Source organism: Balaenoptera ricei, chromosome 15 (genome assembly GCF_028023285.1).
Source record: "Balaenoptera ricei isolate mBalRic1 chromosome 15, mBalRic1.hap2, whole genome shotgun sequence".
Classification (NCBI taxonomy): Eukaryota; Metazoa; Chordata; class Mammalia; order Artiodactyla; family Balaenopteridae; genus Balaenoptera; species Balaenoptera ricei.
In genome coordinates, this window is record NC_082653.1 from 15,312,179 (window position 1) to 15,333,296 (window position 21,118).

The 21,118-nt window shown below is 48.7% G+C and overlaps 1 protein-coding gene across 1 annotated transcript; it reads right to left on the reverse strand.

The window, feature by feature from the left end:
• Positions 1-7,506: 7,506 nt before the first annotated feature.
• Positions 7,507-19,364, reverse strand: PIGT (phosphatidylinositol glycan anchor biosynthesis class T). The gene is made up of 12 exons (XM_059896986.1): positions 19,144-19,364; positions 18,414-18,591; positions 16,502-16,629; positions 16,100-16,200; positions 15,861-15,947; positions 15,251-15,338; positions 15,045-15,142; positions 14,777-14,942; positions 13,893-14,093; positions 9,059-9,224; positions 8,859-8,942; positions 7,507-8,183 (listed from the first exon to the last, which is right to left on the reverse strand). Exons 1-12 carry the CDS (start codon positions 19,328-19,330, stop codon positions 7,931-7,933), a joined length of 1,737 nt encoding a protein of 578 aa, XP_059752969.1. The 5' UTR covers positions 19,331-19,364; the 3' UTR covers positions 7,507-7,930.
• Between the last annotated feature and the right edge of the window lie 1,754 nt (positions 19,365-21,118).

Below are 21,118 nucleotides of genomic sequence, written 5' to 3' on the forward strand. Positions count from 1 at the left end.
GCTATTCAGTATAGCTTGATCTTTTAAAAATAAATATGATGATTTATATGAAACAATAAACTCATTATCCCAAAATTAAATAAATAAGCCAATGAACAAAGAGCTATGTTCTCTCTCCTGGGATGTTGAGACACTAGCTGGGAGGCTCTGGATAGGAGCCAATAATAACAGAATGGAGAATAGATGTGCTGAGCCCTTAGGGACCATGTGGTCTAGCCCACCTGTTTTACAGATGGGGAAACCGAGGCCCCTAAAGGTCCCTTTTCAGTCCAAGGTCACGGAGACTCGAGTCTGCAGTAGATGAGGCTGGGGACTGCATTCCGGATGCTACAGAAGCACCGTCTTAGGGGACTTGCTCAATAGCTATGAAGAGCCCATCCAAGGCCAGTGCACAGCCTCCAGGTAAGAAGTCCAGTTCTTCCAGCCCACACCCCTTGCCCAGGGTGCTTCCTATTCCAAGTAATGAAAAGCGAGTACTTCCCTCAGCCCTGGGGAAGAGGACCCCTTCTCCTTCAGCTGCAGATATAAGTTCCCGCCTCCCAGCCTCAGCCCAGAGCAAGCAGCTACTCACACCATGAAGCTTAGCCGCCTCCTTGCCCTTTGCCTCGCCCTCTGCCTGGTGGGCTTGGCCAGCTCAAGAAAGACCTCAGGTGAGCTGAGGGGTTGGGAAAAGGGTCCCTGAGATCATAGCCTATGGGGTGGGAGGATGCTGGATCCAAGAGGCCACCTGGTCACTGCCCCCTCAGGAGGAAACCAGGGCCTAGGTATGGGAAGGGGCTCCCATGGGGTCACCATCTGGTCTCAGGAAAATGTGGGACCAGACCTCCCCGGTGTCTATGTGACATCTTCACCAAATCCTAATTTTTCTTAAAAAGCAATACACATGTTTGTGTTAAAGACAAACCATATGTAAATGTGTGAAGTTTAAAAAGTGGGTCCCCTGTTTTACACAGCGCCAACAATCCTGCTCTCCAGAATCCTACTCCCTAGAATTCTTAAGCAAGAAAATAAATGTTCATACTGCTTTGAAAATGAGGCCAGATTCTCAAACTTGGCTGCACATTGAAGAAGTCCCCTGAGGAGTCTCTGGGTCCCACACTCAGAAATTCTGATTTGATTGGCCTGGGATGAAGCCTGGGCATCGGGACATTTTTTTAAAGTTCCCCAAGAGATCCTAGTATTCTAACCAAGATTGAGAATGGCTGCCTAACAGGAGGTCTCGAATTCCCTTCCTAGAATGGCCTCTTCCCTATTCTTGGTTAAGTTTCTCCCAGTATATTCAGCATGGTCAGTGTGATGTACAGTGAAGATTCACAAAATGGTTCTGTGAGGTGAGTTGACCCATGTGCTTATCTGTTTGAGGGACGCTGTCCTTATTAGGGAAAGTGTAATTATCAAAGTGGAGTTTGTTGCTTCCCATAAAAGGATACACTGAAGTCCTGAGTGTCCAAGGCTAATGGCTGAGGGAGGGTGTGTGTGAGTGTTTGATAAATTCCTTTGTGTGATAACTGGACCTAGATGTAGTTAAGAGTTAAAATAACAAGTGATTCAGTAAAAGAGGCCAGTTTCCTTATTTGCTGATTACTCATGGATATTTAAGACTATTTAATGTAAATATCTTTTTCCTAGTTATAAAAAATGATACTTGTTCACTGGCATTCAAATGATACTAAAAAGAATTTTTAGGGAATTCCCTGGCAGTCCAGTGGTTAGGACTTGGCACTTTCACTGCCATGGGCCCGGGTTCCATCCCTGATCAGGGAAGTAAGATCCGCAAGCCACACGGCACAGCCAAAAAAAAAAAATTTTTTTTAGAAAATAAAAATTCTACCACCCAGAGATAACTACTCTAAATATATTGGTGAACAATTTTCATGTCATCATTCTACTGGTTTATACATATATTTTACATCTGCAGATCATACTAGATCTCCTGTTTTGTAATTTGTTTTTTTTATTCAACAAAAGTTACGGACCTCTCTCCATGCTGATGCGTATAGATCAACACTATGCTTTTGTTTTTTGGCCACACTGTGCAGCATGAGGGATCTTGCTTCCCCAGTGCCCCTGCAGTGGAAGCCGGAGTCTTAACCACTGGACCGCCAAGGAAGTCCCAACACTATGCTTTTTAGTGACTGCATAATGGCCCATGGATCCCCTGTTGGTGAACATTTACATTTTTTCCAAATTATAACTCTTTGCAAATTATAAAAGCTACAACAAACATCTTGATGTCAAGTTATGAGAGGCTGTAGGACACAGCACTTGGGATTTGAAATTGGATCTGGGTTTAAATCCCAAGCCTCTCTCAATTTACAGGTCTTATGATTTTGGGGAAATTATCAAACCTCTCCGAGCCTCAGTTTCTTCATTTGTGAAGTGGGGACCGTAATACCCTCTCCATTAGGTTATTTAAATAATGGCAAGTATAGCAAACACCTAGGAGGGTGCTTGGTGTAGAATAAATGCTGGGGGAAAAATACTTATCAGTTCTTTAAAAGGACACATAAGTGACAATCCTGTTCTTCCTTTACCTTGCAGCCAATCTTCAGCAAGAGGCTTCCCAGGAGTTGTTCCAAACTCCCCCTGCCCTCTGCCAGCTTCCCCCAGTGAGGGGCCCTTGCAAAGCCTCTTTGCACCGATACTTCTACAACTCTACGTCCATTGAGTGTGAGCCCTTTACCTATGGTGGTTGTCAGGGCAATGCCAACAATTTTGAGACCACAGAGATCTGTTTGAAGGTCTGCAAACTCCCTGGTGAGTCCTCTGATGGAAACAGGAGGAGTAATGAAGGTGACAGCATGCTGGGCATGTGAAGGGAGGTGGTGTTGGTGAGGATGCTGGCAGTGATTCAGATGATCATGTAAATATGGAAGTTGGTGATGATGAGAATAATGGGAATAAGATGGGTCACCGTGGGCTGCTGATGGTGGTAATGAGGTGTAGACAGTAAGGCTGCGGTGGATGGTGGCATGGATAGTAAAGATGAAAGGAAGCTTGGTTATTGCAGTAAGCCCTTTTAAAATACATGGTGGGGCTGGTAAAGGTGAAAACAGCAATGTAGCCTTCACAGGGGTGATCCTGTTGACAGAGGTGATGAACGTGATTGTAGCACTGATCACGGTGGGAGGTGACAGAAGTGAGGAGGCCCCCAGGTTGGTGGGTGTTGAAGGGGTTGGGTAAGGAGTCTAGCTTGATGGCTCTGGCTCTAGGCCGCCAACAGGCCAGCCAAATAGGGAGCTGGCTGTCATCTCCATTACAGAGAGCAAGGTCAAGAGCAGCTGAAGGTGATATCTGCATGTTCCCAGGCCTTGACCGAAAGCTGGCTCGGCTGCCATTCCTACGCAGAGGCCCTGTTCGGAGCCCGTCCTGTAACCCTCCGGGACTGAGTCAATAAAGTGTTCAAAGTTGATGTGACCTGAAGCCTTCCTACAAGAGCCCTGGGCCTGTCCTCCAAAACTGCTCACAGCCACAGGGGCAATCAAACCCGCATCACCCCCACCCGTAACCTCCTTCAGACCCGCACTGCCCTCTGTCCCCAGAATGAAGATGAGGACAGAGGACACAAGTTCCCCTATCGCCAGGGGTCCTCATGCAAGCCAGACGGAATGGAAATTTGGGGACCTTGAGTGTCTGTCCCCAGATCCTGGCGTGCTGCTCTTTCCTGCCCGGGGCTGCAGGATGAGCCAGAAGGTTCTTCCTGCCCGGCAGGAACCATGGCCTGGAGGAGTGTGGAGAGGGGTGGAAATTCAGGGAATCTTGGCCAGCTAGGGTGGCACTTCCCTCTCCACCCAGAGGGATACTGGAAAAATGAAATTTTTACATATTTTTAAAATTGTGGTAAAATACATACAACACGAAATGTACCATTTTAACCATTTCTAAGTGTACAACTTAGTGGCATTATGTATACTCACGCTGTTGTGCCAACATGACCACCACCCACCTCCAGAACTTTTTCATCTTCCCAAACTGAAACTTGTACCCATTAAAAATTAACTCCTCTTTTGCCCTCCCCGCAATCCCTGGACACACCGCTCTAATTTCCGTCTCTGTGAGTTTGCTCTAGGAACCTAAGTGGAATCACACAGTATTTGTCCTTTCGTGACTGGCTTGTTTCACTTAGCATCATGTCCTCAAGGTTCATCCATGTTGTAGCCTGTATCAAAATTTCCTTCCTTTTTTGGTTTTTGTTCTTTGGTTTTGTTTTGTTCTGGCTGCTCCGCACAGCATGAGGGATCTTAGTTCCCCAACCAGGGATTGAACCTGTGCCCCCTGCGGTGGAAGCGTGGAGTCCTAACCACTGGACCACGAGGGAATTCCCCAAAGTTCCTTCCTTTTAAAGACTAAATAATATTCCACTCTTATATACATTTTTGAAAACCAGACGGGTCTGCCTGACCACCATGCCTACCACCACCTGTAACCGTCTCCTCCTGTCCTGCGTCTAATCTAACCACTTCCTCTTGCTGAAAGGGAAACTGCTGACCAAAGTCAAAGAGCAATACTAGAAGCCAGAACCTGGAATCCCTAGACTAGATCCCTGTCCTGGTGATGTCACTGGTACCCTTGGTGTGCCCTTCCCACCTCCATCCCTTTCAGATGTCCTATTGCCCAGGAGCCAATCTAGATCATGTGAAATCATGTCAGGAAGGACACGCTGAGAAGCCAGCCTTGCCCTAGGCTCAAAGTGGGAATCCAAAGTTGAATGGACCAGGATTTCCCTGGCGGTCCAGTGGTTAAGACTTCGCCTTCCAATGCAGGGGGTGCGGGTTTGATCCCTGGTCGGGGAGCTAATATCCCACATGTCTCACGGCCAAAAATCCAAAACATAAAACAGAAGCAGTACTGTAACAAATCCAATAAAGACTAAAAAAAAAAAAACAGGTCCACATCAAAAAAAAATCTTGGGGCTTCCCTGGTGGCGCAGTGGTTGGGAGTCTGCCTGCCAGTGCAGGGGACACGGGTTCGAGCCCTGGTCTGGGAGGATCCCACATGCTGCGGAGCGACTGGGCCCGTGGGCCACAACTGCTGAGCCTGCGCGTCTGGAGCCTGTGCTCCGCAACGGGAGAGGCCGCGACACTGAGAGGCCCGCGCACCGCGGTGAAGAGTGGCCCCCGCACGCCGCAAGTCGAAAAAGCCCTCGCACAGAAACGAAGACCCAATGCAGTCAAAAATAAAATAATTAATTAATTAATTAAAAGAAAAAAACTTAAAAAAAAAAAGTTGAATGGACCCTTGGGCTTTATCCAAGGCCTGAAATACTTAAATAGACATGAGTTCATATATATTTGAGACAAAGGGCATGCTTTTCTCTTTATTTCCCCACTCTCTTTCGTGTTCTGAACTGTTACCAGAGACTGAGCTCTGGAAGATAAGAGTGAGGGTAGCCTTAACGACATGCCAGGCATTGTTCCAGACACTGCAGCTACAAAAGTCAAATCCTGGCCCTTATAGAGAAAGTAATTGTTAATAAACAAGATAAGTAAGACACACAGCACGTTAGATGGTGGTGAGGGCTACAGAGGAAAACAAGACAGGCAAGTGGTGAGTTGGTAGCTGGAGCAGCAATTTAAAATCGGGGTGGCCAGGAAGACCTCATCGATAACTTGATGGTGGAGGTGGTGGAGAGGAGTTGGATTCTGCATTTATTTTGAAGGGAGAGCAAACAGATTTGTTGACAGAGCACAATGGGGAATGAAAAGAAGGATCAAGGATGAGTCAAGGTTTCTGCTCTGGACAACTGGAAAGCTGAGAGCTACCATTAGCAGAGGTGAGCTGACGATGGGTGAGCAAGTTTGGGGTGGGGGTGGAGATTATCAGAAGTTTGGTTTTGGGGATATTGAATTTGAGATGCCTTTAGACATCCAAGTGGAGATGGCAAGTAGGCAGCTGGGTAAATGAATCTGGAATTCAGGGAGGAGGTCTAGACTAACGATATGGGGTGCTGTCTGTACACTGATTACATAAGACATGGTAGTGGAGGGCATTTCTAGGTGCTGACTTGGCTGGGGGTATAAAAGATAGCCAGGCCACAACTTTGTGCTCTTCTGACTTGGCAGACACCCTGCTCCATGCAGGCAGCCAAGACCACTTCCCTTATCTACCCACCTGCATTCTTATCTCACTTACACCCTGCGTATTCACTGCTTGGAAGTAAACTTGAGTAAAAGCATCTTGACCCAGTTGCTTTTGCCCACGGTCTGGACTAGCTCACTCACATCACCTCCCTTCCTAGACACACACACACACACACACACACACACGTCGTTTGTATGTTCTAGAGGCTCTTGGAAAACCTTCAGAGGTAACCTGAACAGCCCTATCTATGTTAGCTGTACAGACATGACCAATCCTACTGTGTTAAAGACTCTGCACTCATACTTGTGGGGTTTCTAGAAAGCCCCTCACCCTACTCATCCCTACCTCTAGACCCCAGACCCCAAGCCAGAATAGCCCACACCCATTCATACATTTACGTCCGTTGACTGAGCACTTACAACTTGTCCTGAGTGCAGTCAGATCCAGATGGAGGATAGCCCCTGTGCCTCCAGGAAGCTCCTAGTCTAATGGAAGTTAAAGGACAGTAACAGCCAGGGCGATAAGGAACATGAAAGCTAACTCCAAGGAGGGGAGGGGCACACAGCAGCTCGGTGTATCAGGGAAGACTTCCTGGAGGAAGCAACATCTCACCTGGTTTTGTCAGTCAGAGTGAACCTAGCAGTTGAGGGGGGCGTGTGGTTGGTGGAGCAGGGCATTCTGTTTGATGGGGCAATCCACCAAACCACTATGATGGGAGAACCGGGGGAGGGAGGGGCAGACCACAAGTAGCTTATACAGTTGATGCCAAGTGTGTCAGAAGAAGAGACAGATGATGGGGGCAGGGCAGACATCTGCCTAAGGACTTGTTTTACAGGAATCCAGGGTTATACAACCAGGAGAGGTAGGCAGGGGTGGGTTTCAAAGCCTGTGGGTGGTCTAAGGACCACCTGCAACAGAAGCTCCAGAGGAGCCTGATAAAAACATAAAAACTCAAAGGCTAGGCTACACCCAGAACGACTGAATTCACAGGGTCTGGACCCCAGGAATCTGCATTATTTCACAAGAGCCCCAGATGATTCTAATATGCAGTCTGGTTGGAAAACCACCACGCAGAGCTCTTCCGTCTCTCCAGCCCTACCCTTGGTGATAGGGGACTGGTTCTCAGGGCTCCTAAAAGGCGCAGGATGATTCATTTTCATGGTCATGGAAATGTTGACATAAAACACTCCCAGCCAAACCCAGGGAGTTCTGGGAATTACAGTCAGACGATGGTGGGCGAGGAGGGAGGCAGGAGACGAGAAGGAATTTCTGGCAGGGGTGGGAGGAGATAGGGGAATTTTATTTGGTGGGTTGGTTGTTTCTTTGGTGGGGAGTAGGGGATGGGGTAGGAGGTCCTGCTCAGGCACCCAGCAAACACGGCCTAGTCCCCAGCTCTTCCCAGGCCTCAGGGACAGGAGGCAAAGAACCAAGGAATTAGGCACTTTTTATTCCACACCCAGTAAACTCCACCTACCGCAGGGCAATACGAACTCCTCAGCACACCCTGTTGCCCAGGCCACCGTGTAACAGAACTTTCCGCAGTGGTGGCGACACCTGCCCACGCTGCCCAGGACTGCAGCTGCTGATCACTTCCGGTTACCAAGCCCTTGAAATGGGGCTCGTACGGCTGAGGAAGTACACTTTCAATTTAAATTAATTTCAATTCAAACACACATCTGGCTCGTGGCTACTGTCCTGACAGCGCCACTCTAGGCCCTGGCCCAATCCAGGGGTCAGCTTGGCTCAAGAACTGCCTCGGGGGAGGGCAAGCGGCAGACAGAGCCTTGGGGGGGTCAGTCACCGCCCACCTCGGAGAGAAAGAGCAGCCCGGCTGTGAGGAGGGCGTGCCTCAGAGCGGGGGGACGCCTCGGGCGCGCCGGATGAGGTTGGCCAGCCGCTTGGCCAGGCCGCCCTTGCTGGGCTCCTCAATCTGGAAGGTTCGGGTGAGGAGGTTGTAGAAGGAGCCGTAGCACACGGCCACCACCGTGCACGTGAGGCAGATGACGTTGTAGGGCATGCTGAAGTCCGGCGTGGGCAGGTTCACCAGCAGTGGCTCCGTGTAGAGCCGCACGAAGTAGCTGGAGCTGTCGGAGACTGGGAAGCTGGGGGTTGGGAGGGAGAGGTGAGGCTGGACCCGCTGCTGCCCGGCGCCGTCTCGCCACCCCCTCCTCGGGCCGCACCGGGCCAGTCTCGGCAGTAAGGGTTTTCAAAGCCTTCTTAGCCTCAGAGCCTTGTAAAGCTCAACACAGAAATCTGATCACGGGAGAGCAGCTCCGGTGTGCTGAGGGAGAGGGAAGGGACCCTGCCTTCGCTTGGCTGCTTCTTCCTTAGCCTTCTGGTCTCAGCCAGAGGCCACCTCCTCAAAGCAGCCTTCCTGAATTACCCGCCAGATTACTCCCCAGTGACCCCAGCAGCTCCCCTCTAGACTGAGCACGAGAAGGGCAGGGGCAAGTCTGTTTTGTTTACTGTGGTACACATGGTGCTCTCTGAAGTACCTGGCATCTGATAAGCGCTCAATTAAATATTTGTTAAGAGAAATAATGAGTAAACTTGGGCTATACATAGCGCGCTTCTCACCTGTTGATTCTCCTAGAAGCTCTTTAGGATCATTCCATAAAGACTGTACAAATATTAGCGACCACTAGGATTTTAATTAGGACTCAGTGAACCTACTCATTACTTTGGAAGAGGCAGCATCTAGCCCCAGCCCACCCCGCAGGAACCTGACCCTCTGCGCTGGTGTCACCCGGACGCCCAGCGGCTGAGGTCACACTTACAGGGTGTTGAAGAGGGGACTCTCTTCCCAGTCCACGGGTTGGGCGGCCACCTCGCTGGGCATGAGGGCACTGAGGACAGATGGGCTGCGGAGAAGCAGACAGGTATTCTGTGAGCCGTGTTCCTCACGGCTCCTCTGTCAAGGGTAAGTGGCAGAGAGGGTGGGTCAGGAGGGTGGGGGCAGCAGGTCGGGGGAGCCCACCTGACATAGAAGCCGTGGTTGGGGTCTGGGGTGTACTCAGTCCACTTAAGCAGCGCCCGCTCAAACTGGATGGAGACCTTGGTGACCGAGCTGGCCGGTAGCTGAATCAGCATCTCCAGGAGGTGGGGCTGCATCCGGTCCTGGGCAGGCTGGTAGTGGATGTAACCTGGGGACAGGTAGGGGCCACCCATAGCTCTTTTTTTGTTTTTAATTTTATTTATTTATTTATTTATGGCTGCGTTGGGTCTTTGTTGCTGTGCGCGGGCTTTCTCTAGTTGGGGCGAGCGGGGGCTACTCTTCGTTGCAGTGCGTGGGCTTCTCATTGTGGTGGCTTCTCTTGTTGCGGAGCACAGGCTCTAGGCGCGCGGGCTTCAGTAGTTGTGGCTCGTGGGCTCTAGAGCGCAGGCTCAGTAGTTGTGGCGCACGGGCTTAGTTGCTCCGCGGCATGTGGGATCTTCCCGGACCAGGGCTCGAACCCGTGTCCCCTGCATTGGCAGGTGGATTCTTAACCACTGCGCCACCAGGGAAATCCCACCCATAGCTCTTTCCTGGGCTCAGACTACCTACACCTCTCATCCCTACCTCTCAAGGCCCCGGGGCCTGGATCGGGGTGCCTAGAAGGAGGGCTTTGGATCACAGAAGCCAGGCAGGCTCACAGGAGGGAGGAGGATCGCAGAAAAGGGAAAAGGTGTTTCCAGGGCAGCCATCCCAGGACGTGTTCAACCTGATCCATCTTCACATCATGAAAACTGGGCCACCAGACATCAGGTGCCTCACGTGATGTGACAGGGAGTCCACAGAACCACCTGGGAAGTTTTCTTGCCAAAAATATAAGACCTGAATCTAATCAAATTTCTAAATCTAACCACTGATACTCAAGAATACACAAGGGACAGAGGAACATGTTAAACACGGGCAAATCCAGAATGTAGAACATCCTATACAACAAATGACCCAGTTTTGCCAACAAATAGGTACAAAAAAAAAAGCCTGGGAACTGTTTTAGAGGTGAAAGGAGATTTAAGAGTACCATACCAATCAAGACGTGAATAACAAGGGAAATGGGGGTGAGGGGGAGTGTATACGGGAGCCCTGTACTTCCTGCTCAACTTCTCTATAAACCTAAAACTGCTCTAAAAAAATAAAGTAGTCTATTACTTTAAAAAAGAGAGGGAGAGAAACTTAAGAGCATATCAAGCAAACGTAATGTGACGAGGTTATTTTGGTCCAATTCAAACAAACCAACTATAAAATTATTTTCAAGAACACTGGGGAAACAGGAGTGACAATGATAGATTATATATTTGTGTACTTTAGTATTTAAAGGTGAATTGATACAATGTCTAGAATTTAAGATACTTCAGCAGAAACATAACCAAACCAAAAAATAAATAAATAAAGGGAGAGATGAAACAAAAAAGACGGGAAGCTGTGGAACAGAAAAGAGAGCTCAGAAATGAACCCACACTTATATGGGCAATTAATCTATGACAAAGGAGGCAAGGATATACAATGAGGAAAAGACAGCCCCTTCAATAAATGGTATTGGTAAAACCAGATAGCTAAACGCAAAAGAATCAAACTGGACTACTTTCTCACACCATATACAAAAATAAACTCAAAACGGATTAAAGACTTACATGTAAAACCTGAAATGATAAAACTTCTAGAAGAAAACATAGGCAGTATGCTCTTTGACCTAGCAATATTCTGGGGGGTATGTCTCCTCGGGCAAGGAAAACAAAAGCAAAAATAAACAAATGGGGTTACATTAAACTAAAAAGCTTTTGCACAGCAAAGGAAACTATCAACAAAATGAAAAGACAGCCTACTGAATGGGAAAGGTATTTGCAAACGATGTATCCGACACGGGGTTAACATGCAAACTATACAAAGAACACATACAACTCAACGTCAAAGAAAAACAAAAATTACAAACTGGGCAGAGGACCTGAATAGACATTTTTCCAAAGAAGACATACAGATGGCCAACAGGCACACAAAAAAATGTTCAACATCACTGATCATCAGGGAAATGCAAATCAAAACCACAATGAGATTATCACCTCATACCTGTCAGAATGGCTATCATCAAAAAGACAACAAATAGGGACTTCCCTGGTGGCACAGTGGCTAAGAATCCGCCTGCCAATGCAGGGGACACGGGTTCGAGCCCTGGTCTGGGAAGATCCCACGTGCTGTGGAACGACTAAGCCCGTGCACCACAACTACTGAGCCTGTGCTCTAGAGCCCACGAGCCACAACTATTGAGCCCAGGTGCCACAACTACTGAAGCCCGTGACCCACAACAACTGAGCCCACAGGCCACAACTACTGAGCCCGTGAGCCACAGCTATTGAAGCCCATGTGCCTAGAGCCCATGTGCTCCGCAACAAGAGAAGCCACCGCAATGAGAAGCCCGTGCACCGCAACGAAGAGTAGCCCCCACTTACACAACTAGAGAAAAGCCCGCACGCAGCAACAAAGACCCAACACAGACAAAAAAAAAAACAAAAAACGACAACAAATGACAAGTGTTGGTGAGTATGTGGAGAAAAGGGAACCCCGGTGCACTGTGCTGGGAACGTAAATTGGTGTAGCCACTATGGAAAACAGCAGGGAGAGTCCTCAAAAAATTAAAAATAGAACTACCACACAATCCAACAATTCCACTCCTGGGCATTTATCTGAAGAAAATGAAAACATTAATTCAAAAAGATATATACACCCCAACATTTACTGAAGCATTATTCACAATAGCCAAGATATGGAAACAACATACGTGCTCATTGATAGACGAATGGATAAAGAAGATGTGGTACATATAAGCAATGGAATATTAGCCATAAAAAAGAAGGAAATCTTGACATTTGCAACAACATGGAAGGACCTAGAGGATCTTATGCTAAGTGAGATAAATCAGACAAAGACAAATACTGTATGATGTCACTTATATGTGGACTCTAAAAGATAAAAACAGATGAACGAACATAACCAAACAGAAACAGTCAGAGATACAGAGAACAAACAGGTGGTTGCCAGAGGCTGGGGGGGGGGGTGGGGGGGAGGAGAGAAATAGGTGAGGGAGAGTAAGAGGTACAAATTTTCAGTAGCAAAATAAATGAATCACAGGTTATGAAATGCACAGGGTGGGGAATATAGTCAAACTACGTATAATATTTGTATGGTGACAGATGGTAACTAGACTCATCATGACGGTCATTTTGAAATGTACAGAAACACTGAATCACTATGTTATGCACCAGGAACTAACATAGTGTTATAGGTCAATTATACTTCAAAAATAAACAAAAAAGGGGACTTCCCTGGTGGTCCAGTGGCTAAGGCTCTGTGCTCCCAATGCAGGGGGCCTGGGTTCCATCCCTGGTCAGGGAACTAGATCCCACATGCCGCAACTAAGAGTTTGCATGCTGCAACTAAAGATCCTGCATGCCGCAACGAAGATCTCGCACACGGCAACAAAGATCCCGCGTGCCACAACTAAGACCCGCTGCAGCCAAATAAAGAAAGAAAGAAAGAAAGAAACGAACTCATAGAAAAAGATCAGATTTGTGGTTACTAGAGGTGAGGGGTAGGGGGAAGGGGAATTGGACGAAGGCAGTCAAAAGGCACAATCTTCCAGTTCTAAGATAAGAATTAGGGATGTCATGTACCACATGATAAATATAATAGGCACTGTTGTACATTATGTATGAAAGCTGTTATGAGTAAATCCTAAGAGTTCTCAACACAAGGAAAAAACACTTTTTTTTCTATTTCTTTAATTTTGTATCTGTACAAGACGGTGGATGTTCACTAAACTTACTGTGGTCATCATTTCGTGATGGATGTAAGTCAAATGAGTATGCTGAACACCTTGAACTTATAATGTGTTATATGTCAATTATATCTCAATAAAACTGGAAGAAAGACATCAACAACAACAACAAACAAAAAATAGGATATGAATCTGGAGACTGCTGAGGCTGGATAATGGGTACATGGGGGTTCATTACACTACTGTATTTGGGTATGTGTTTGAAATTTTCCAGAGTGAAAGGTTAAAAAAAAAAACAAAAAACAAAAAACCTACGAAATACATAGGTAGGATGTTCGAAGTAGAGATTTTGAAGGTGGTACAGATAGTGGGGCTGAAAATAAGTATAACTATTAACCACAGGCTTGAAAATATGGGAAACAACAGACGGGTTTAGAGAAGATTGTAAGTCTAGCTGTTTGGGATGTGCTGTAACCTCTTCCTAGGAAGTCTTCTTCTGTATTACTAGTCTCCCTCCACTCCAAAGGAAAACAAGTGCTTTTGTGCTATGCCTGGCATCTCTTAGAAAGCACTCAGTAAATATTAACTCCTCCTTAGAAAAATAATAGAAAATAAAAACAAATTTTAAAAATCACACCTCTTTACCCCACCCGAGGAAGCAAAACCATCTACTCCAGCTGTTATCTTCTTTGTTTCCAGTACTCTGTTTTTCTTGCTAACGCTTTCTCCACCTGAAAGAGCCTATGAATCATCAGAAAACAAAAACATGTGCCCAGAGCACCAGGAAGCAGGAGGAAGCAAATGAAAAAGATATGGAAACTCCTGCCCTTATCAAGTCCTATTAAGAGTCACCAGAACTATGTGGTTTAACTCTTTCGGCTTTATAAATACTTCCAGATCTGGCATTGGTGAGGTTACCCTTTCCATTTCTCAAACTATTCCTAACTCGTGATGCCTCTGTAGACTGCCGAGGCACTTCCGGAATGACGCTGAGAACTGAGGCTTTGGGGGACCTGGAGGGGGGGGTGGGGGGCTGGTTCGGGGCTCGGCACTCACTTGGTTTGTTCTCCTTGCCCTTGGAGGTGATGGTGAGGGTGTGCACGTACAGTCGCAGGTACCAGGGCACGGTGTCCAGCAACAGCACGGGGAAGGCCCGGTACGGGTGGGTGTTATACAGCAGCGTGCTCAGCTCCCCGTCATGCAGCCCGTAGCCGCTCACGTACCGCTGGGCGTACAGGAAGGGCGTGGGTGGGGCCTCTGCTCAGAGAAAAGTCAACAGTTAATTAACCACTCCTTTAAAAAAAAAAAAAGCGTCACTCCCCACCTTCACTCCCTGGGCCAGGTTCAGAGTCTCAAAGCCAGGGAGGGGAGGGGGTAATGCTTCGCCATCAGAACTGGGAAACCTGCATTCTGGAACCATCCCTGTCTGCCCCAACCCACAGCAATGAGAACAGAATTACTAATATTTACTAAGTACTTATACAGGCCGAGCTCTGTGCCCCTTCCAACCCAAACCAAGTGCTCCTCACAACATTCCACACTTTTCCTTGGTAACACTGAACATAATCGCAATTGTTTGATGCCTGCTTCAACTATCAGATGTTAATGTTGCTCGAAAGCAGGGCACTTCTGTCTTCAAAAAAAATTTTGTTGACTGAATGAATGAATGCATGAATGACCTCCATGTTTTCCATTAATTACCTCATCTGATCCGCTAGGTATTACTGTCCCCGCTTTCAAGACGAGGCAGTAAGGTTAGGAACCTGCCAAGGGCACAGAGCTTAGAAGAGGTGGAGTTAGAACCAGGACGTCTGACTCAAGAGTTCTGGGTCTAAACACAAGCCTGTTACCTCGCGGTGAAGAGGCAGGACTGTGAGTCTCCCCCACGAGCTGAACCCTCTGTAGCCTATGGGGGCTGCAGCCGCCCACCTCCCACCCACCATTCCCTGGGGGTCTCTTCCACTTGAGCTGCAGGTTGAGGCTGCGCGAGTTGTTGATCACAGCCGTGTCCAGCAGGTCGTAGATGGCATAGGTCTTCCGGGTGCCCAGGACGACATCCTGGTATGTGGTGAGCGGGGGCGGGTACATCTCCAATGTCTCATTGTCCTGGGGACACAACGGCAGGGCTGAGAAGCGAGCAGAGGGGCAGGCTGGCCTTGGGGGCTGGGGGGGGGCGATGTGTGTGGGTGGAGGCCTTAGTCTTAGTACCTGGCTATAGTTGGTGACGTCCACATAGACTCGGCTCTCCGAAGCCAGGGGGCAGGGCTCTGTGAGGGTTCGGGAGAACATCCGGAAGAGGGACCAGTCTGAGGAGCGGAGAGAGGGGTTGAGCAGGGGCAGGACTAGGCCTGCTCCGTGTAGATGGGGTGGGGCTGGCAGTGGGTGGGCAGAGATGGGCTGCCAAGGTAGCTTACCTTGCTTCCCCTGCCCCGTGACGAAGGCATCAAATACAACGGAAAGGGTCTGCCTCAGCTCCCAGGAGATGCTGGCACAGCGTGCATCCTACCACGAGGGCCAGAAGGCAGCAGTGAGGACCTGCCACTCCCCCAGCCACACAGCCCCAGGGACTACTACCCAGATTCAATCCCTTGTCTATTCTGTACCTCCCCATCCATCAATTTGCTACCATCCACTACCGAGCACTTGCCCCTGTGCCAGCAGCTTTATGCGCATCACTGGGATGAACCATTGCCGACAACCAGAGGAACTGATAGTACTGTTATTCTCATTTGACAGATGAGAAAACCAGGGAAATAAAATAACTCACTCAAGGTCAAGTGAGCTGGTGAGTGGCTGAGCTAGAGCTGCACCCACACGGCTGTCACTCTTAACCACGACAAAGACTGAGTGATGCTTGCCAGGCAACCACTCGGTTTCCTTGGTGCGTGGCCAGTGCCCTGAATCATCATCACATCTCCCACTGACTACTGGCTCAGCCCTCGGTAGACACTGGGCTATGTGCTTTACCCGCACCTTCTCTCAGAGCCCCTGGATGGCCCCCATCACCTGTTCCCCGTGACTTACTCTGCAAACAGGGCGGATATGCACTGCCTGGGAGTGGTAGCTCGTGTGGAACAGGCGATCGGCCTTCAGCAGCACGGAGAGGCCTGCCTGGAGGAGGTGGCAAGAGAGGAAAGGTCAGTGCCCCGCACGGCAGGGCAGCCGGGCATGGGGCCGAGGTTATGTCAGGCAGTGAGGGGGCATCTGCCGACTCCATCCACTCTCTGGGGCTCCCACCTACATTTAGGCCCCTCTGGCCTCACCTTGGAACTGCAGGGCAAGAGCTTCTTCCACGGGGTGAGGTTCTCAGTACAGACGACCTCCCGAGGCAGCACCGCGTAGCGCAGGAAGGAGTGATCCGTGCCTGAGAGACGGAAGCCTGTCTGCAGAGGCTCTTGGGGCGCCCCTCCTCAGGACCCACACATACTCTCTAGCACCACCGCCCTAACAGTGTCAGATCGGGGGGAAGCGGGGATGACACCATCTTCCCTTGGGAGAAGGCAGTGCGGAGACAGCAGAGTCTCGGGAAACCTTCCTCTGGGGCCTGCACACCCAGGGCATTTATGACCTGGCCCTGCTGAGGAAGAAGGAAGCAGAGGGGAAAGGAGGCAAAGGCTTGGGTAGGAGGAACAGGAAGAAGGAAGGGGCCGCGGAGGCTGTCTCACCATTGGCCAGCCCCAGGGGTTTGAAGGAGGCGCTGGGCGTGACTGTGTTGGTGGAGTCGATGAAGTTGAGCGAGGCGCAGAAGATCCCCGAGAGGACGTTACTGAGCTCCTTCCAGGACTCATCCACGCTAAGCGGAGACACAGACCCGCTCACTGTCCTGGGGCTGCGTCTGCTTCCTCCCTCAGAGCCTGCAGCTGGCTGCCAAGCCACGAGGCCAGCCAGCTGCTGGAGCCGGAACTGCCCCGCTCGGCCTGCTTCCTGGGTCTCCCCAATCAGCCCCTTCTTCCTCACTCCCCTCTGGACACCCCTGCATCCCCAGAGGCCTCTGCTTGGGTGGTTCCTCCTCCCGCCTGGTAATGCCCTCCTCACTCCTCTCTGCTCCCCTTCGAAGAGGCTCCCTCCTCCAGGAAGCCTTCCCGCCCTCCTCAACCACAGCCTCCTTCTGGGCTGCTGCAGTTCTGACCATCCGAGCCTCTCACCAGGGTCCTCCTGGGAAATGGCTGGGTGGCAACAGCACCTCGTCCTAAGCATCTTTTCTCCTCAACTAGGCTGTGAGCAACCTGAGGACAGGGAGCAAGTCTGGGTCACCCACGTACCTCCCACAATGCTTTGCAAAATGCCCCACACGCCAGAGGCTGAGATCAGCTCACTGATCCACCCTGAGGTGTGCTCAGCTGGGCAAAACGACAAACTTCCCTGTGAATACCCTGGGTGAGTCCTGGTTCTACCCTCAGGGTGGGAAGTCTTACATCTACAAAGGCTCACTGAGCAAGGGAAAACAAGCATTCTAGGACCCCACAGAAACATCAAATTAAATTAGATTTTTTTCTTAGAGAAATACCAAAACAGATTTGCTCTTTCTACTAATAACAGAATAAAACTAGATTTGTGAACATCACCTCCATATTATAGGCAATTATGAGGGGAGACAGTGACAGCAGAGCAGTTGGGATAAAAGGCAAAGAAGCCAGGGTTCAGACAAGAGAGGAAGCCTTGGCTACTGTGGGGTTTGCTCCTCATTTGACATCACCTTAGAGCCGTCCTGGGGGGTTTTCAATAGTCCTCTGTTCAGAGCTTTCCAATTGCTCCAATCCTTAGGCCTCAAATAAAGATTGCAAACTGGAAGCCTGAAAGCTCCACCCAAACCATAGCCATGTTTCATTCGACGTGCACAACATTAACCCATGTGGCATTTCTTAAATTTTTTAATTACTTGCTGATATTTAAACTTGCCAATTTTCACATTAAAATCCAGATTGCTGGTAACTCTTTAAAAATGAGAGTATCTGACGACAGTAGGCCCCTATTCCCACGTGGCAACAATCCATAGGAGCTGAGTGGCAGCTGTCCTCCCAAGCTCTGCCACAGTCCCCATCACTCCCTATTCTGACTCCAATTTTTTTTTTTTAATCATACACGTGCTACTGATTTCCCATAGTCGGATTAAGAGGATACTGTGGTGCAACCGCAGTACCTAACCCACTCCTCCCCAAATAAAAGCACTTCTTCTCATACAGAGATCTGGTGTCTTGTAGGCCAATTCTAGCCCACATATATTTTGTCTGGCCCTTGTGGCATTTTGTTGTTATTATTATTATTATGTGAATGAATGTCTTTTAAAAGGCTATCCAGTTTGCCACAGCTTCCTACTGCCTTACATCCAAGTAAGCTTCAGATATTTGTTATCTGCCTCTGTAGATATACGCATACGCTACCTCAGGTCTGGAAGTATTAGGGGAAGGAAGTATATTCAGCAAAGTAAAGAATGCCACTAAGTCATAATATTTCTTACTTCCAATGCCATATTTACCCCCATGGAACTGCTGCCCCCAAGGGCAGTAGCAGGAGGACACCACCTGCCCTGCCACGTTCCCACCACGGCCTGCCACAGGCCTCAAGGTGGGCACTCACTCAGTGACGGTGTCTTGGAACCAGGCCCACAGCTCTGCACCTGATGGGGCCTGCAAGAAGGGTGTCCCCCAGTATCGAGTCCTCCAGAAGCCTTGGGTTAACGACAGGTGCAGCTCCCGTAGAGAATACTTGGAGATCAACTGCCCCAGTGCTTTGGGGAAGAGCCTATAATGAGATACTGGAGAAGGAGGAGCAGGTGAGTGATGATCCTGGAAGGAGGGTTCTCAGCCACCCCAAAGAAACAATACACCCCAGTTCTGGGGTCAGAGGAATCTAAATTACTGACCAGACTCAGTCACTTACAAGCGATGTGATCTTGGACAGGTGCCTTACCTCTCTATACCTCCAATTTCTTCCTTGAAACCGTTCACATAACTTATCACTGTGCCCACCACCCAGGATAAACCGTAACCGTCAATAGCATCATCATCACTGTTGTCAACAGAGGGTTTGAACTAAAGGTTTAGAGTGGCAGCCTGGAGCTGCGGAGAGAGCACTGGTCTAGAAGTCAGGAAGAGTCACTGCCCCTCTCTGGGGCTCAGTTTCTTCACTGATATAATGGGATTCTTCAAAAACTATCCCATCCTTCTGCAAGGACCATCTTTGTCAGGCCCCAAGCCCAGGGACCAGAACCTCACCCAGGGATCAGTCCTCGCCCCCAAGACTAGCCTCCACCCCACTCCCAGCAGGTGCCACAGATATCTTTCTCCCGTCAGTGTCCTCTTCTCACCTTCTTCCCGCTGCAGCTCCGAATCCCAGCGCGTGCGGAACTGGAATGTGGCGGCTACGTCCCCAGAAGGCAGCGGGGTGATGACGAGCTCCTCCCGCAGGCTGTCGCGTGGGGGCTCTGTCTGGCCCCAGACGCCCGGCCCGAGAAGCAGCAGCACCAGCAGACAAAGCGGCGCTGCCGCCGCCATACCTGCGGCTGTTTCCGCCTCCCAATGGCCCCGCCTCCGCGGAAGGCCGGCCTCCAATAGGAAGAGCGTCTGAGAAGCGACTTCCGGTGCCGTCCCGGAAGCCGGGGTGCGGTTATCACAGCGACTGCCAGGATAGGCCTTTGAAGGGCTGCTGGGTGTAAAGGGGTGCTGATAGGGCACAAAGGGCAGTGGGCACGTGGCGTGGCTGGGACCTGGATTGAGGACCCCCCTTCCCCACGACAAAGTTTTTAATGATACCTGCCGCCAATGTGCCTCCGTGATAGTTGAAGAAACAGACTGAAAAATGTTATTACTTTTGCAAGGTCACACTGCTGGGCTCCTGTCTCCCTTAGCTTCGTGTCTGTATTTGCCCTGTCCTAAGCCTAGCCAAGAACTTTCCTGCAAAACCCTCAAATAACTCACCCTTTTATTATGAAAAATTTCAAACATACAACAAAGTTGAAAGGATGAATACCTGTTACAATGAACATCTGTATCCCCATCACCTAGATTCCACTATTAACATGTTACTGCACTGGTTTTATCACATATCAGCCTCTATCTCCCCCAATTCATCTTATGTTCTGATGCATTTCAAAGAAATTTCAGACATAAGAACACTTCCCCTTAAATAGTTCAGCATGCATATCATTAACTAGAGTTCAATAGTTGTTTACATTTTTCTTTTGGTGTAAAATTTACAAACAATGAAATGCTCAACTCTGAAGTGCACATTCATTGAGTTCAACAAATGGATACACCCGTGTAACTCTTGTCAAGATATGTTTGGAAAATCCCTGAAAGTTGGCTAATGCCCCTTGCCAGTCAATGTCTGTGACCCCTGCCTTCCAGATGCAACCACTGTTCTGATTTTTCTCCAGAAAATGGATTAATCTGTTCTAGAGCTTCGTATAAATGAAATCATCATATAGTATGTATACTTTTAGTAAAAAGCTTCTTTCATGGGAAGAATGTTTTGGAGAATCATTCATGTTCTTGCATGTATCAGCAGTTTGTGTCTTTTCATTTCTGTGTAGTATTCATACATTGTCTGAATATACCATAGTTTATCTGCTCTCCTGTCCATGTACACCTGAGCTCTTTCAAGTTTTTAGTTCTTATGAGCTAGGCTGCTGTACAAGTTTCTTTGTAGGCATATGCTTACATTTCTTTTAGGTAAATATTTAGGAGTGGTCAAAGAGTAGGTATATGTTTAATTTTACAAGAAACTGCTAGATCTTTCTCCAAAATGTGTCATTTCATACTTGTACCAACAATGTATGAGAGTCCCCATTGCTCCACGTCCTGGTGAACATTTAATTTGGGGGGCTTTTTCATTTTTGCCACGTGGGTGTGTTTGTAGTAGTATCTCACTGTGGTTTTAACGTGCATTTCCTTGGTACCTAGTGATGTTGAACAGCTTTTCATGTGCTTCTTGGCCATTCATATATTTTCTTTTGTGAACGATCTGTTAAAATCTTTTTCCACCTCTCCCCTTTTGTGCTGACTTGAGTTGTAGGAGTTCCAAGCAATTCCTGCTTTGGTTTTTCCACCTGCCCAATGGGGTACACATTCATGAAGGATTTCGTACACAGTCTTTTGGTAAAACTGGCAACCATCTGGCTCTGAAGAACCAGAAATTTGGTGTCTGCCAGGTCTGCCTAGATATAGCCCTGACCAACTGGAGAGGAAGTGTCAAAAAGATGTCTTTGTCTCATTATGCCCTCATTCTACTTACACCCAGTGTTCCTGCCCCACTACACATGGAATAGAAGGAAGGCCATGAGC